The sequence below is a fragment of the Hemibagrus wyckioides genome, linkage group LG22 (assembly GCF_019097595.1).
Source record: "Hemibagrus wyckioides isolate EC202008001 linkage group LG22, SWU_Hwy_1.0, whole genome shotgun sequence".
Lineage (NCBI taxonomy): Eukaryota > Metazoa > Chordata > Actinopteri > Siluriformes > Bagridae > Hemibagrus > Hemibagrus wyckioides.
The window spans coordinates 3,609,179-3,625,740 of record NC_080731.1 but is presented as its reverse complement, the minus strand read 5'-3'; the positions used below and the strand labels follow the sequence as shown (position 1 = coordinate 3,625,740).

Here is a 16,562-nt window from a genome sequence, read left to right as displayed (position 1 = left end):
GATAGATAGATAGATAGATAGATAGATAGATAGATAGATAGATAGATAGATAGATAGATAGATAGATAGATAGATAGATAGATAGGTGGATGGATGGATGGATGGATGGAAACGTGGGTTAATGAATGGATGTGTAGGTATGTAGATAGATTGTAAAGATTTCATCACTGCATTTTGTTGTTCTGACCTGAATGAAGTCAAAAAGAATGATGTAATCCTCTAACCCCGCCCCTAACTCCACCCCTCACCCTAACCATGACCCTAACCCTGAAGTGAACTTTTGCATGTTTTTTTTTCTTCATGCAAATTCAGTCTTAAAAATATTCAGGAATCAGCTGAAGCACTTCGGCTCCTTTCCTCTGAAGCCACACCTTTCAGCTGAAACAGGAAAACAACATTTAAGCTTATCCCTGTTTGACCAGCATCATTTTTATACAGTACTTTAAAAACGTTTCTAATAAAATACTGACTGATTTTTTTCCCATTTGTTCCATTATACACAGAAATCACATATTCTAGAAGACGGGTGGGGGGGGGGGGGGGGTCAGTGGACCGGTGGAAACCGTTTGCGTTCCGTTTCCATTCAGTCAACCGGGAAGCGCTAGTCAGCAATCCTACAGATAATTCTCTGCTTTTATCGTCTACTCTGCAGCTCCGTCTTCATTAACGTCGGGATAAACACACACTCCTCACACACACAAATCAATCTGAAGTGATTCGAAGCATCAACACTTTGGGAAATCTTGCCGATTAGCCACCATGTCATACCGGGGATGCGGAAAGTTATAAGAAAAAAAGTGATTATTTAGCATAAAAATTATTCTAAAGCCTGTTAAAGTTAAATTTTTCACAACTAAAAGTCTCCTGAGTGATAAAGCTTCAGGTGATGATTTATAAATGAGTTCTCTCAGGTAGAAATATGAAGTAAATAACAATTTCCCACCAAAAATCTCCCCGTCCATGACGATTGATGGTATCGATGGATGAATGGATGGATAGACAGATGGATGGATAGATGGAAAAGTGGGTGGATGGATGGATGCATAGGTAGGTATGTGGATAGATAGATAGATAGACAGATAGATAGATAGATAGATAGATAGATAGATAGATAGATAGATAGATAGATAGATAGATAGATAGATAGATAGATAGATAGATAGATAGACAGGTGGATGGAGGGATGGATGGATGGAACCATATGTAGGTTTGTGGATAGATATAGAGATAGAATAGATGCATCAATGGATAGACAGATAGAGAGATGGGTGGATAGATAGATAGATTAATGGATGGATGAATGGATGAGTAGAAAGTGGGTGAATGGGTGAATAGATAGACTGGATTGCATATGGATGGATGGACAGATGGGAAGACAGATGGGTGGATAGATAGATAGATAGATAGATAGATAGATAGATAGATAGATAGATAGATAGATAGATAGATAGATAGATAGATAGATGGATGGATGGATGGATGGATGGATGGAAGCATATGTAGGTTTGTGAATAGATATAGAAATAGGATAGATGGATCCATGGATAGACAGATAGAGAGATGGGTGGATAGATAGATGGATTAATGGATGGATGAGTAGAAAGTGGTTGAATAGATAGATTGGATTGCATGTGGATGGATGGATGGATGGATGGATGGATGGACAAATGGGAAGATAGATAGATAGATAGATAGATAGATAGATAGATAGATAGATAGATGGATAGATAGATAGATAGATAGATAGATAGATAGATAGATAGATAGATAGATAGATAGATAGATCATCCTTTGTTTCCTGTTTAAAAAGCACGTATTACAGATCGAGTCCAAGCCGTTCCTATCATCCATGTATAATCCACTGATAATGGGTTCGAATCCTGATGATGTCACATCTATCCGAGAGCCAAGAGAGTGAAACTAGCTGTGCTGTCAAAGTAGGAGGGGCCTACTCTCTCTCTCCTGTCAATCACAGCAACACCAGCCAATCAGGTGCGTCTATGAGATCGTGTAGAGTATGTGGAAGAGCTCTCTCTCTCATCGTGTGTCATCAGCCCTGTCATACAACACCAAACAACAGTTTGAAGAATCAATATGGCCGTCTCTGAGAATCCCATCCGGTTTGCTGCTTTGGCATTTGAACACAAACCTTAGCACTTAGCCTTAGCCTCTCCTAAACAAAACAAAAACCTTCTGCAGCCTGCCCCGGATCAAACTCTTTAAGCATTACATAGCTGATTGTCGTCGTAGTGTTAGTGATCGTTTCCTGGAATAGAAATCGAGGCGACATGTCGCTCCTGCTCCAGCCGGGTTCCTCCTCCTTTTCCCCTTCCGCAATTCACTTAATAGCCAATAACATTATTCAGGCTTTAGCAAAGCTTTGTGAAAGGTTATCACAGAGCCGTAAATTGAGCTTAATGAGGCGGTGCAGACGAGCGAGAGAGAGAGAGAGAGAGAGAGAGAGAGAATGCATCTGGTCCGTTCGCCGAAGCTAAATTGATTTTATTCTACGTTATTGGAAAACCGCTAAGTGCCTCTTCTTTGTCTGTAATTGTCCAAGAGACACGAGCGTCAGGATTTTCTGAGTCACACACAGTGAAAAGTCCTCTCTAGACACACAGTACTTAAACAGTCAGGAAAACGGCTTGTTCCTGTGCGTGGTGTTACACTGTGGGGGAAAAATACAACCTGACATTGTGTGTGTGTGTGTGTGTGTGTGTGGATTTATGTGTATTCATTAAAATAAATCTATATTTTATGATTATTTATATTGTATATATTTTTTGTTTATATACAGTGTGTATATATACAGTATACAAAAATGTACATGCATACATTTTACTTGTTTGTTTTAAGACAATTTTGTGAGATTTATTTTGTATTGTTAATTTTTAGGAGGGTTTTATTTTTACATTTTTACATTACATTGTGTACAAAAATATTATTTATATTTTAATCTTTATTAACTTTATTACTTTTTAAATTTTAATCAGATTTCTATTGTATCATTAAATATTTTTTGTCTTTTCTACATTTTTTTTTCATTTTTTAGTCCTTATACTGCATATTATCATATACTTATTTTTTTTTATTGTTTATGAAACAGTACTGATATATGGACAGAAAATGTTTGTTTTTATATTCATATATTTATTAGTATTTTTTAAACATTTTTTATTAAATTGTTAATACTTTGTGTACAGCCTTTTTATCACTTTTTACATTTTAATTAGATTTCTATTGTATTGTTAATTTTTTTTGTCTTTTATGCATTTTTGGTCTTTATACTAAATATCATCCTTTAATTTTTTTAAATTATTTTTATTTTTTATGAAATATTACTGATCTAGACTGAAAATGTTTGTTTTTATATTAATATATTTATTATTTTTTATTATTTTTTTAATTAAATTGTATATACTTTGTGTTCAGCCTTTCTATACATTTTATACAGTTTTAAATATTATTCATATTTTAATTTTTTAAATGTTGATGAAATCAAAAATTAGGAATGAGATTTCTATTGTACTGTTTTTTTTATACATTTTTTGGTCTTTATACTGTATATCATCATATACTTATTCTTTTTTTTATTTTTATTTTTTATGAAATATTACTGATATAGGCAGAAAATGTTTGTTTTTTATATTAATATATTTTCTTAATATTTTTAAAACTTTTTTTATTAAATTGTATATACTTTGTGTACAGCCTTTCTAGACATTTTATACAGTTTTAAATATTATTTATATTTTAATTTTTATCAATTTAAAATTTTTATGAAATCAAAAAATTAGGAATGGAAATGATGAGGCAGGTAAAAACCGCTCTTGAGTGAAATCCTGACAGACAATCGCAACAGAGCATCGCTGAAATATTCATCATTTTGAGCTATTCTAGGAAAAAGGACTTCAGTGTGTGTGTGTGTGTGTGTGTGTGTGTGGGTTGAATGTGACAGTGAAGCTCTGAGACCACATAACACGTTTGTGAGCTGTGTCAAATGAAATTAGAGTCCAGCAGCATCCTTGATGTCACGCGGTCTAAGCGTTCTCAGCGGGTTGCGCCGATCCCGCGTGAACCACACGGCGCTAGCGTTCTGCTAATCACATACCAATCTGTTTAACTCCGAATGATCGAGTGCAGAATTACACTCGCAGCAGATAAAGAGTGTTCTTATCTTTCTCGTACTCTAGCGCTTCCTGCGATACGCCGCGGCCGCTGACCTGACAGGAACCTCCGAGCACATGGTGTACTTTACTGAATTCTGCTTTCTGATTGGTTGATTGGGTTCCTGTAACAGCAGTGCAGCTCTGCTAATTCTAATACATCAGCGTTGCTATAGTAACAAACTCATCTGTATGGTGACTGACTGATTATTTAACAAAGACAAATGTAGATCTTTTCAATCGGCAAAGTTTTCTGTGAGAAAATGTTCATCGTTAACGGAAGGAGTCTCCAGCGGCAGCGCTCTATTACAATCAGAACTTCCCAGAAAGTTTTCTAGCGCGTCCTCAGAACGTAGGGCTTTAAGATTTACAGTTTTTATGATATCCTGCATTTTTTTTTAGCCGTATTTTCATAGGAGTGAGAAAAAAAGAGTTGTGAAGTAAAAATGTGAAACAATTCCAGTAAAATTTCACCTCGTCCTTAAGAAAAACGCTAATTAGGAATGGTTAAAAATAGTTTTTTCCCACAAAGAAGTAAGATACGGTCTACAGAAATGAAGCATAAAAACATAACAGATCGCTGAAACCAAACGCTAACATGAAGTCAAAATTCTCCCAGACACAAACCTTCAATAAAGTGATTGTTTAGCATAAAAATAACTTTAAACCCTGTTAAAGTTTTCTTTTTTGCTACTAAAAGTCTTGAGAGTGATAGAGCTTCAGATGGTGATTTATAAATGAGTTTTCTGAGGTAAAAATATAAAGTAAACAAAAAATTTCCCAACAAAATTTTTTTTATCCGTTATGCCGACGCATGAAACCGTTGCCAAAAAGCATCATACAGCTAAAATAAAAGTTTGCATTTTTTTCCTATTAGAAGTCACCTGTCCTCGGCTTTGTAAATTAGTTTTCTGAGGTAAAAAATATAAAATTATACTAAAAAAATTCTGCCAACAATTCACCTGTCAACAGTGACGACATGAAATATTGACAGATATTGACAAAGGTTTCTCTTTTTCCTACTAAAAGACAGAAATTAAGTATAAAATAAAATCAGTTTGCAAATTTGATGTACAAAAAAATGATAATAATTCCGCCAAAAAAATTCCTCAGAGATGTTTTAATTATGATGACAATTCAGAAGAGACACCTCAGGGATGAAATGGTATGGTGAGGTAAATAAAATAAAATAAAATAAAATACAATATAATAAAATAAAAAACAGACAAAATTCACATATTATATAAAACTTTTTTTTAATAATGATTAAAGCTTGTTAATTATATAGTTTGTCCTACTAAATGTCACGTGAAGCTTCACCTCAGTTCACACTGTTCGTAAATGAGTTACTCTGAGGTAAAAATGCTCACATTTTCCCGCCAAAACTCACCTGCGCGCTAATGACGTATGACGTCATTATTAAAGTATTTTATAGCGTAATTAAAGTTTATTATTATTATTATTATTATTATAAAGTCACCTGGCCACAGGAACCGAGCAAAAAGTCATGGCTTGGGATGGGATGGAAAATTAGATATGTAAATCAATCAAGCAATCAATCAATTAATTAATTAATTAATAATCCCGCCAAAACTAACCTGTCCACGCTGATGACGCATAAGGTCATGATGGACGCCGTGCAGCACATGACATCCATGCCGATGAAGACGTTACAGAAAGCTTCGCCGAACAGCCATTTCCCGCCGGTGAGGTCGGTTGCTATGGCGAAGGGCATGACCCCGAGCGCCACGGACAGGTCGGCGGCCGCGAGCGACACGAGCAAGTAGTTGGAGGGTTGCCGGAGCTTCTTCACCACGCACACGGCCACCACCACGAGCGCATTCCCGATCACCGTCACCGCCGTGACCGCGGCTAGCGCGAGACCCACGGCCACCTTCTCCGCGGGCGCGAACTCGAGCGGCTGCTCGGTGCACGAGCCGTTGTTCCCGTCACCGTCGCCCACACCGACACCGACGCCGCCGCCACGGAACGTGCGCGAGGAGCCGCCGGCGACGTCATGATCACGATCCGCGGAGAAGAAGAGCGTAGAAGCCGACGGAGACGAGTTGAACATCTCTGGCGCTGGAAATCCCCGGCGGTGTGTGTGTGTGTGTGTGTGTGTGTGGGAAAGGGGGGGTGTAACGACACACCTCTCCAAGAGCGCATGCTGAACCGCGAGCGCACGCTCCCTGCCTCTCTCGCGTTCGGACTGTTTTACCCGAGCTTAGAAAAGAACAAATAAAATCAGAGGAAAAAAATAAAATGAAAAAGAAAGAGAGAAAGAAAGATCAGAGGAAAGAGGAGGAAAAAATGAAAAAGAAAGACTCGAAAAAGGTTTAGAGAGGAAAAGATAAGAGCGCGCGCATAAGGAGGGAGAAAGAGCGATGCGCGCGCACTCATTCACACACTCTCTCTCTCTCTCTCCTCTCTCTCTCTCTCACACACACACACACACACAAGCGCGCGTTTATAGAGTAAATATCTATCTATCTATCTATCTATCTATCTATCTATCTATCTATCTATCTATCTATCTATCTCTTCTTCTCTCACTCTTCATTACTTTTCTTTACCTCTATTCCTTATTTGTCTCTTCCCCTCTCTCGCTCTCTCGCTCTCTCTCTCTCTCCTTCTCTCTCTCTCTCTCTTGCTCTCTCTCTCTCTCCTTTTCTCTCTCTCTCTCTCTCTCTCTCTCTCTCTCTCTCTCTCTCTCTCACACACACACACACAAGCGCGCATTTATAGAGTAAATCTCTATCTATCTATCTATCTATCTATCTATCTATCTATCTATCTATCTATCTGTCTGTCTGTCTGTCTGTCTGTCTCTTCTTCTCTCACTCTTTTCATTACTTTTCTTTACCTCTATTCCTTATTTGTCTCTTCCTCTCTCTCTCTCTCTCTCTCTCTCATTCTCTCTCTCTCTCTCTCCTTTTCTCTCTCTCACTTTCTCTAATTCTTCGTCTCAATTACTCTGTCTCCTCCCACCATCTTTTCATTCTTCTACCTGTTCTGTAGTTTCTTCTTTTCTTTCACACTTGCACACTAACCTCGTCTCTCCTCCATTTCTCTATCCCTCGTTCCTCGAACCTGCCTCTTCATTTCCTTCTGTTCTTCCTTGTTCCTTCTCCTTCTTGGCTCGCTCTTTCCTTCTGCCTCGTTCTCTTCATCTCAAAATCTCTGTCTCACTGTCTCCCTCCTACCTCTATCTTTTCATTCTTTCTGTTCTGTAATCTCTCTCTCTCTCTCTCTCTCTCTCTCTCTCTCTCATGTTTCTCTATTTCTTCTCTCACCTCAAGCTCCTCTTCATTTTTTCTTTAATTCTTTGTTTCACTCTTTTCCCAAACTCTCTCTCTGTCTTTCTATCTATCTATCTATCTATCTATCTATCTATCTATCTATCTATCTATCTATCTATCTATCTATCTATCTATCTATCTATCTATCTATCGATTTCTTTCTCTCTCGCTCTTTTCATTACTTTTCTTTACCTTTTTTCTTTTTGTCTCTTCCTTTCTATTCTCTCTCTCTCTCTCTCTCTCATTTTCCCATATATCTCTCAAGCTCTCACTTCCTCCTCCTCTCTCCTCTTCTCTCTCGTAATTCCTGTAATAATTCACTCTCTCCTCTCTCATTTTCACTCTTCACCTTATTCTCTCTCTTTCTCTCCATTCTCTTGCTCTTCACACTTCCTTTTAAATCTCTCTCTCCATCTCTTATGAATTTTCAATCCTTAGTTCATTCATCCTTCACTCTCTCTCACTGTCTATGTAGTTTGTTTTCTTCTCCATCTCTCTCTCTCTCTCTCTCTAACCATATACCTCTCATCCCTCATTCCTTCGCTCTCACTTCCTCCTTCTCTCTCCTCTCCTCCCTCGTAATTCCTCTATTAACTAGTTCATTCATCCATTGCTCTCTCTCTCTCTCGCTCTCTCTCTCTCTCTTCTCTGTGAACACTGTTTGTCTGTTTAGTTCTCCTGCATGTTTACACTTCTTCCTTTCCCTTATCTTTTCTTTCATCCCTCACTTTCTCTTATCATGTCCTTCATCTCTCTTTCCCCATCTCCTGATCCAATTTATCTTTCTATTATACCTCAGTCTTATATCAGTGTCTCTCTCTCTCTGTCTCTGTCTCTCTCTCTCTCTCTCTCTCTCTCTGTCTCTGTCTCTCTCTCTCTCTCTCTCTCTCTCTCTCTCTCTCTCTCTCTCTCTTTGTGATAATGTGATAAACCCTTGCCTTGTGTTTGTTGGCACTTTGCCCGTTAGATAAAAGCGACATTTTAATTAGTTTCTTGCTCCATTTAAGGCCCTAATTTTCACTTTAACGCTCACAAAGTCTCATTAACACAGCTGTCAACATCTGCATTAACCTGCTAGCGAAAGAAGCTTTTTATTAAGCTAAAGAAGGGTAGAAAGAGCGACTATTTAAATTCAGTTCAGGCTCAGAGAGAGTTTCAGTGCAGATCCTGGGCTGAAAGAGCAGATAAAAAAAAAGATATACTCGTGTATCTACTACCTATATATAATATAATAATCAGGGCTTAATATAACAGAAATCTGCAGGTTTTAAGGTTTATATGATTACGATATTAGCAGGTTCTATTATTTGTATCCACAGGTTTTATAACTATGCTATAAACACACTAAATCCTGAGACACTAAATACATCATCGTCAGTATACCTCCTAGGAAAGTCCTTCCAAATTGTAAGAAAAAAAAATATTTTATGAATAAATCACAGTTCAAATCGACTGTAAACAAAATCACTGTTTCCATGGCAACAAGTAGTAAAAGTATTAGCATTAAAAGTGGTCGATTTTGCAACTTATATCTCTTCTGCATTAAAATACAAGCTTTCTCGTCTCGTTTTCTTTAAGGATCATCTCCTTCTCCACCATTTTTCCCTCCTCTGGACCAGTTATCCAATCACCAGTTACATGATGTGCTGAGGTAATGTCACATGACCTTTTCCGATGAGCGTCGTAGTTTATGTCTTCTTATCGATTTAAAAGAAAATAATAATAAAATGATCCCGGGCAAAATGTCCACCTACCTTGATTGTTTTAATGAAGTTTTTGTTATATACACCGATCAGGCATAACATTATGACCACTGAGAGGTGAAGTGAATAATACTGAGTATCTCCTCGTCATGTCACCTGTTAGTGGGTGGGATATATTAAACAGCAAGTGAACATTTTGTCCTCAAAGTTGATGTTAGAAGCAGGAAAAATGGACAAGGATTTGAGTGAGTTTGACGAAGGGCCAAATTGTGATGGCTAGACCACTGGATCAGAGCATCTCCAGAACTGCAGCTCTTGTGGGGTGTTCCCGGTCTGCAGTGGTCAGTATCTATCAAAAGTGTTCCAAGGAAGGAACAGTGGTGAACCGGTGACAGGGTCATGGGTGGACAAGGCTCATTGATGCACGTGGGGAGTGAAGGCTGGCCCGTGTGATCCGAACAGACGAGCTACTGTTGATCAAACTGCTGAAGAAGTTAATGCTGGTTCTGATAGAAAGGTGACAGAATAAGAACAATTCACATAAAAATACACAGATGGAAACATAGCTAAAACTTCCCCTTTCTCTCCTTCTGTTCTTCCTTGTTCCTTCTCCTTCTTGGCTCGCTCTTTCCTTCTGCCTCGTTCTCTTCATCTCAAAATCTTCATCTCACTTCCTCCCTCCCACCTCTATCTTTTCATTCTTTCTGTTCTGCAATCTATCTCTCTCTCTCTATCTCTCTCTCTCTTTCTCTCTCTCACCATATACTGCTCATGTTCTTATCCCTCATTCCATTGCACTCTCTCTCTGTCTCTCTCTCTCTCTCTCTCTCTCTCTCTCTCTCTCTCTCTCTCTCTCTCACCAAATACCTCTCATGCTCTCATCCCTCATTCCTTCACTCTCTTTCTCTCTCGCTCTCTCTCTGGTTTCTCCATTCATTTGTTCATTTCATTTGTCTCTTATTCTTTTTTTACCCTTTACTCTATCTATCTATCTATCTATCTATCTATCTATCTATCTATCTATCTATCTATCTATCTATCTATCTATCTATCTATCTATCTATCTATCATGTTGCTCGTCTTCATTTTTTCTTTAATTCTTTCTTTCACTCTTTTTCTTAACTCTCTCTCTCTCTCTTTCTCTTTCACCATATACCTCTCATGCTCTCATCCCTCATTCTCTCTCTCTCTCTCTCTCTCTCTCTCTCTCTCTCTTGCCATATAACTTTCATGCTCTTATCCCTCATTCCTTTGCTCTCCCTCTCTCTCTTTCTCTCGCTGCCCCGAGTCTCTCCTAATTTGCATAAACTTAAACTTTTTCAACTCCGCCTCATCTCAGGACACACCCACATCCATCTGTGAGTCCCTTTGATCACCTGAGCTTTAACATGCTGCACATTTCCGAGCAACTTTTGTTGGTTTTTTACCCCGGTATGAATAAAACACTTTCCATCTGTCTACTTTCATGAGTCCTGAGTCAATCAAAGAGTCTCTCTCTCTCTCTCTCTCTCTCTCTCTACACATCTATCACATATCTCTGTTTATTAGATCGTTCTTTCAGCTCTCCGGTTTCATCCCCAACACATTAATATCCAGCAATATCACATGCAAATTGTGTAACTGTGGAAAAAAAATTTTTGCATCATGCAAATGTTGATCCAAACAGGCAAGAGAAAGAGAGAAATAACGCTGATCACAAATCTTCCTGAAGAGCGTTACCAGCGATGCCAGATTTGCATACCACACACTTTTGTAGTGGATTGGGATCATGTATCTGTAATGATGGGGAAAAAAGGATGGCGTGTGTGTGTGTGTTTTCCGGGAGCTGATGGCTGTCAGCGTGATTATTTGTGCAGCAGAACAGCTGGGTCACCTCACCTGCGCAGTGGTCCTGTGGAGAGAATATGAAATATAAATGGACAGACGTGTCACGGGTTTGTGTGACAGCCTGGACCGAGGGGGTTGATCCGCTCCTGGCTTACTGGACTGCAGGTGAGACGAGAAGTCGCTTGATGATATGACTCTGCACCTGCAGGGATTTTTTCAAGCGAACGCTGGATGGATTTTTATGTCATGGTGTAATTTACATTTTGATTCCTGTTCTATAGGAGCAGCTCCGACCGTGGTCCCGGGTTCGGATCGCGGGGTTTATTTGATACGCTGGTTCGTATCTATGTTTCGTGTATCGTTTCTATGGTAACAGCTTATACAGGGAGTTTTGATTGCGGACGCTCGACTTAAACGGAATAAAAGAATGCGTGTCAATGGTGAAGTTTTCTGTGAGAAAATGTTTATTTGTGGAAGGAGTCTTTCCCTAAAGTTTTATTTTCTATTAGCTTCAAGAGGGAGAGAAATTGAAGCAAAGTAGCACTCAGAAACAAACCTGGGGACATCTTAAGCACCCCGAAACAGACCTGGGGACACCTTAATGACACATAAATAGACATGGGGACACCTTGAGCAACAAAAACAGACCTGGGGACACATGAAGGACACCTAAATAGATCTGGGGACACCTTAATGACACCAAAACAGACTTGGGGACACCTTATTGACACCAAAATAGACATGGGGACACCTTATTGACACCAAAATAGACATGGGGACACCTTGAGCAACAAAAATAGACCTGGGGACACCTTAATGACACCGAAATATACCACAGGACACCTTAATGACACCTAAATAGACCTGGGGACACCTTAATGACACCGAAATAGACCACAGGACACCTTAATGACACCAAAACAGACTTGGGGACACCTTATTGACACCAAAATAGACATGGGGACACCTTGAGCAACAAAAATAGGTCTGGGGACACCTTAACGACACCTAAACAGACATGGGGACACCTTGAGCAACAAAAACAGACCTGGGGACACATGAAGGACACCTAAATAGATCTGGGGACACCTTGAGCAACAAAAACAGACCTGGGGACACATGAAGGACACCTAAATAGATCTGGGGACACCTTGAGCAACAAAAACAGACCTGGGGACACATGAAGGACACCTAAATAGATCTGGGGACACCTTAATGACACCAAAACAGACTTGGGGACACCTTAATGACACCAAAATAGACATGGGGACACCTTATTGACACCAAAATAGACATGGGGACACCTTGAGCAACAAAAATAGACCTGGGGACACCTTAATGACACCAAAATATACCACAGGACACCTTAATGACACCTAAATAGACCTGGGGACACCTTAATGACACCGAAATAGACCACAGGACACCTTAATGACACCTAAATAGACCTGGGGACACCTTAATGACACCGAAATAGACCACAGGACACCTTAATGACACCTAAATAGACCTGGGGACACCTTAATGACACCAAAACAGACTTGGGGACACCTTATTGACACCAAAATAGACATGGGGACACCTTGAGCAACAAAAATAGGCCTGGGAACACCTTAATGACACCAAAATATACCACAGGACACCTTAATGACACAGAAACAGACTTGGGGACACCTTAATGACACCTAAATAGAACTGGGGACTGCTTTTTGACTTAAAGATAAACCAAGGGACACCTCAATGACAGCAAAATAGACCTGGGGACACCTTGATCACTTAAAAAGAGACTTAGGGACACAATATGGAAATCTAAACAGACCTGGGGACACCTTAAATAGCCTTATACAGGTACAGGGACACATTAAGGACAGAAAAAATGAACTAGGGACACCTTAATGACACCGAAATAGACCTAGGGACACCTTAAATAGATCTGGGGACACATTAAAGACACCTAAATAGACCTAGGAACACTTTGGGCACCCAAAAACAGACATGGGGACACAATAAAGACACCTAAATAGATCTGGGAACACCTTAATAACATCCAAATAGACCACGCGACACCCTGATGACACCAAAACAGACATGGGAACACCTTGAGCAACAAAAACAGACCTGGGGACACAGTAAGGACACCAAAATAGACCTGTGGATACCTTATTGCCACAAAGATAGACCAAGGGGACACCATGAGCACTCAAAAAAGAACTGGTGACACTTTGAGCACTCAAAAACAAACCTGGGGACACCTTAAGCACCCGGAAAAAGACAAAGGGACACCTTAATGACACTAAAATAGACTTGGGGACACCTTGAGCACTCAAAAACAGACATGGGAAACACGTTAATGACACCAAAATACACCTGGGGACACCTTAAAGACATTAAACTACACCTGGGGACACCTTGAACAGCCTAAAACAGAAACTGGGACGCTTTAAGGACACCAAAATACACCTGGAGACACCTTGAACAGCCTGAAACAGACATGGGGACACCTTAATGACACCAAAATACACCTGGAGACACCTTAAAAACCATTCGATTTGATTTATTTAGCGCATTTAACAATGGATATTTTCACGAAGCAGCTTTACAGACATGTCTGAAGACTCCAAACTACAAACTGCTCTGATGGTCTGGTCCCAAACATATATACTGTGAGGAATGTGGATCTAGAAGTGTGTTCCCAAGCTGAGGAAACTGCTAATGATATAAAAGTACGTCTTGGTAGGGCACTCTGGCTGCTAGTGGACCCGAGTGCAGGACAGCGAGTGCCGTCTCTCACACACACTCATTACCGTGCATTAGTCATCGCCGTGATGTGCCGCCGCTCCAGTTTTGCCCTTTTCTGCTTCCCTCAGGTCGGTGGGCTGCCGTAATGGATAATAATAGGAGATGGTGTGGTCAGGTACAAAAGGGCAGATTTCCCCAGGAGACCTCACTGCTTTCTTCATCAAGCCTGACTGCTCATTACTCACTGAATAATGGGTCTGTGTCCGTAACCAGCGTCAGATTCACTTAAATCTAAAACTAAATCAGACACACTGGCCATGACCTGGGTGGCTTTTATTATTTTTCTACCTTTATAATGCATAGGCTCAACAATCGAGTCCATAAAACACCAGATAGATTTAGATTTAGATAGATTGATTCTTGAATCAAATTAAAATGACATTGAAAATTCTATGCTTAAAAAAATTCTATTCCTAAACAGATATCAAATATTAGTCAAGAATTAAGTCCAAGTAAAAATCACCAGATAGATAGATTGATTCAAGTTTCACCAGATAGACAGATTCACCAGATAGATAGATTCACCAGATAGATTCACCAGATAGATAGATTCACCAAATAGACAGATTCACCAGATAGATAGATTCACCAGATAGATAGATTCACCAGATAGATAGATTCACCAGATAGATTCACCAGATAGATAGATTCACCAAATAGACAGATTCACCAGATAGATAGATTCACCAGATAGATAGATTCACCAGATAGACAGATTCACCAGATAGACAGATTCACCAGATAGATAGATTCACCAGATAGACAGATTCACCAGATAGATAGATTCACCAGATAGATTCACCAGATAGATAGATTCACCAGATAGACAGATTCACCAGATAGATAGATTCACCAGATAGATTCACCAGATAGATAGATTCACCAGATAGATAGATTCACCAGATAGATTCACCAGATAGACAGATTCACCAGATAGATAGATTCACCAGATAGATTCACCAGATAGACAGATTCACCAAATAGACAGATTCACCAAATAGACAGATTCACCAGATAGACAGATTCACCAGATAGATAGATTCACCAGATAGATTCACCAGATAGACAGATTCACCAAATAGACAGATTCACCAAATAGACAGATTCACCAGATAGATAGATTCACCAGATAGACAGATTCACCAGATAGACAGATTCACCAGATAGATAGATTCACCAGATAGACAGATTCACCAGATAGACAGATTCACCAGATAGATAGATTCACCAGATAGATTCACCAGATAGACAGATTCACCAAATAGACAGATTCACCAAATAGACAGATTCACCAGATAGATAGATTCACCAGATAGATTCACCAGATAGACAGATTCACCAGATAGACAGATTCACCAGATAGATAGATTCACCAGATAGATTCACCAGATAGATTCACCAGATAGACAGATTCACCAGATAGATTCACCAGATAGACAGATTCACCAGATAGACAGATTCACCAGATAGACAGATTCACCAGATAGATAGATTCACCAGATAGATTCACCAGATAGACAGATTCACCAGATAGATAGATTCACCAGATAGATAGATTCACCAGATAGACAGATTCACCAGATAGATAGATTCACCAGATAGATAGATTCACCAGATAGACAGATTCACCAGATAGATTCACCAAATAGACAGATTCACCAGATAGATTCACCAAATAGACAGATTCACCAGATAGACAGATTCACCAGATTGATAGATTCACCAGATAGATTCACCAGATAGACAGATTCACCAGATAGATAGATTCACCAGATAGATAGATTCACCAGATAGACAGATTCACCAGATAGATTCACCAAATAGACAGATTCACCAGATAGATAGATTCACCAGATAGATTCACCAGATAGACAGATTCACCAGATAGACAGATTCACCAGATAGATAGATTCACCAGATAGATAGATTCACCAGATAGACAGATTCACCAGATAGATTCACCAAATAGACAGATTCACCAGATAGATAGATTCACCAGATAGATTCACCAGATAGACAGATTCACCAGATAGACAGATTCACCAGATAGACAGATTCACCAGATAGATTCACCAAATAGACAGATTCACCAAATAGACAGATTCACCAGATAGATTCACCAAATAGACAGATTCACCAGATAGATAGATTCACCAGATAGACAGATTCACCAGATAGACAGATTCACCAGATAGATAGATTCACCAGATAGACAGATTCACCAGATAGATAGATTCACCAGATAGACAGATTCACCAAATAGACAGATTCACCAGATAGATAGATTCACCAGATAGATTCACCAGATAGATAGATTCACCAGATAGACAGATTCACCAGATAGACAGATTCACCAGATAGATAGATTCACCAGATAGATAGATTCACCAGATAGATTCACCAGATAGATTCACCAGATAGATAGATTCACCAGATAGATTCACCAGATAGACAGATTCACCAGATAGATAGATTCACCAGATAGACAGATTCACCAGATAGATTCACCAAATAGACAGATTCACCAGATAGACAGATTCACCAAATAGACAGATTCACCAGATAGACAGATTCACCAGATAGACAGATTCACCAAATAGACAGATTCACCAGATAGATAGATTCACCAGATAGATTCACCAGATAGATAGATTCACCAGATAGATAGATTCACCAGATAGACAGATTCACCAGATAGACAGATTCACCAGATAGACAGATTCACCAAATAGACAGATTCACCAGATAGATAGACTCACCAGATAGAT

At 39.3% G+C, this 16,562-nt stretch overlaps 1 protein-coding gene across 1 annotated transcript in view; it reads right to left on the bottom strand.

Annotated features, from left to right (window-relative positions):
* Nucleotides 1–6,522, bottom strand: part of htr7c (5-hydroxytryptamine (serotonin) receptor 7c) — a 62,619-nt gene extending 56,097 nt beyond the window's left edge. Inside the window, exon 1 of the mRNA XM_058374382.1 lies at nucleotides 5,765–6,522. Coding sequence (XP_058230365.1) covers nucleotides 5,765–6,240 — 476 coding nt within the window. The 5' untranslated portion in view covers nucleotides 6,241–6,522. The remainder of the gene's footprint in view (nucleotides 1–5,764) is intronic.
* Between the last annotated feature and the right edge of the window lie 10,040 nt (nucleotides 6,523–16,562).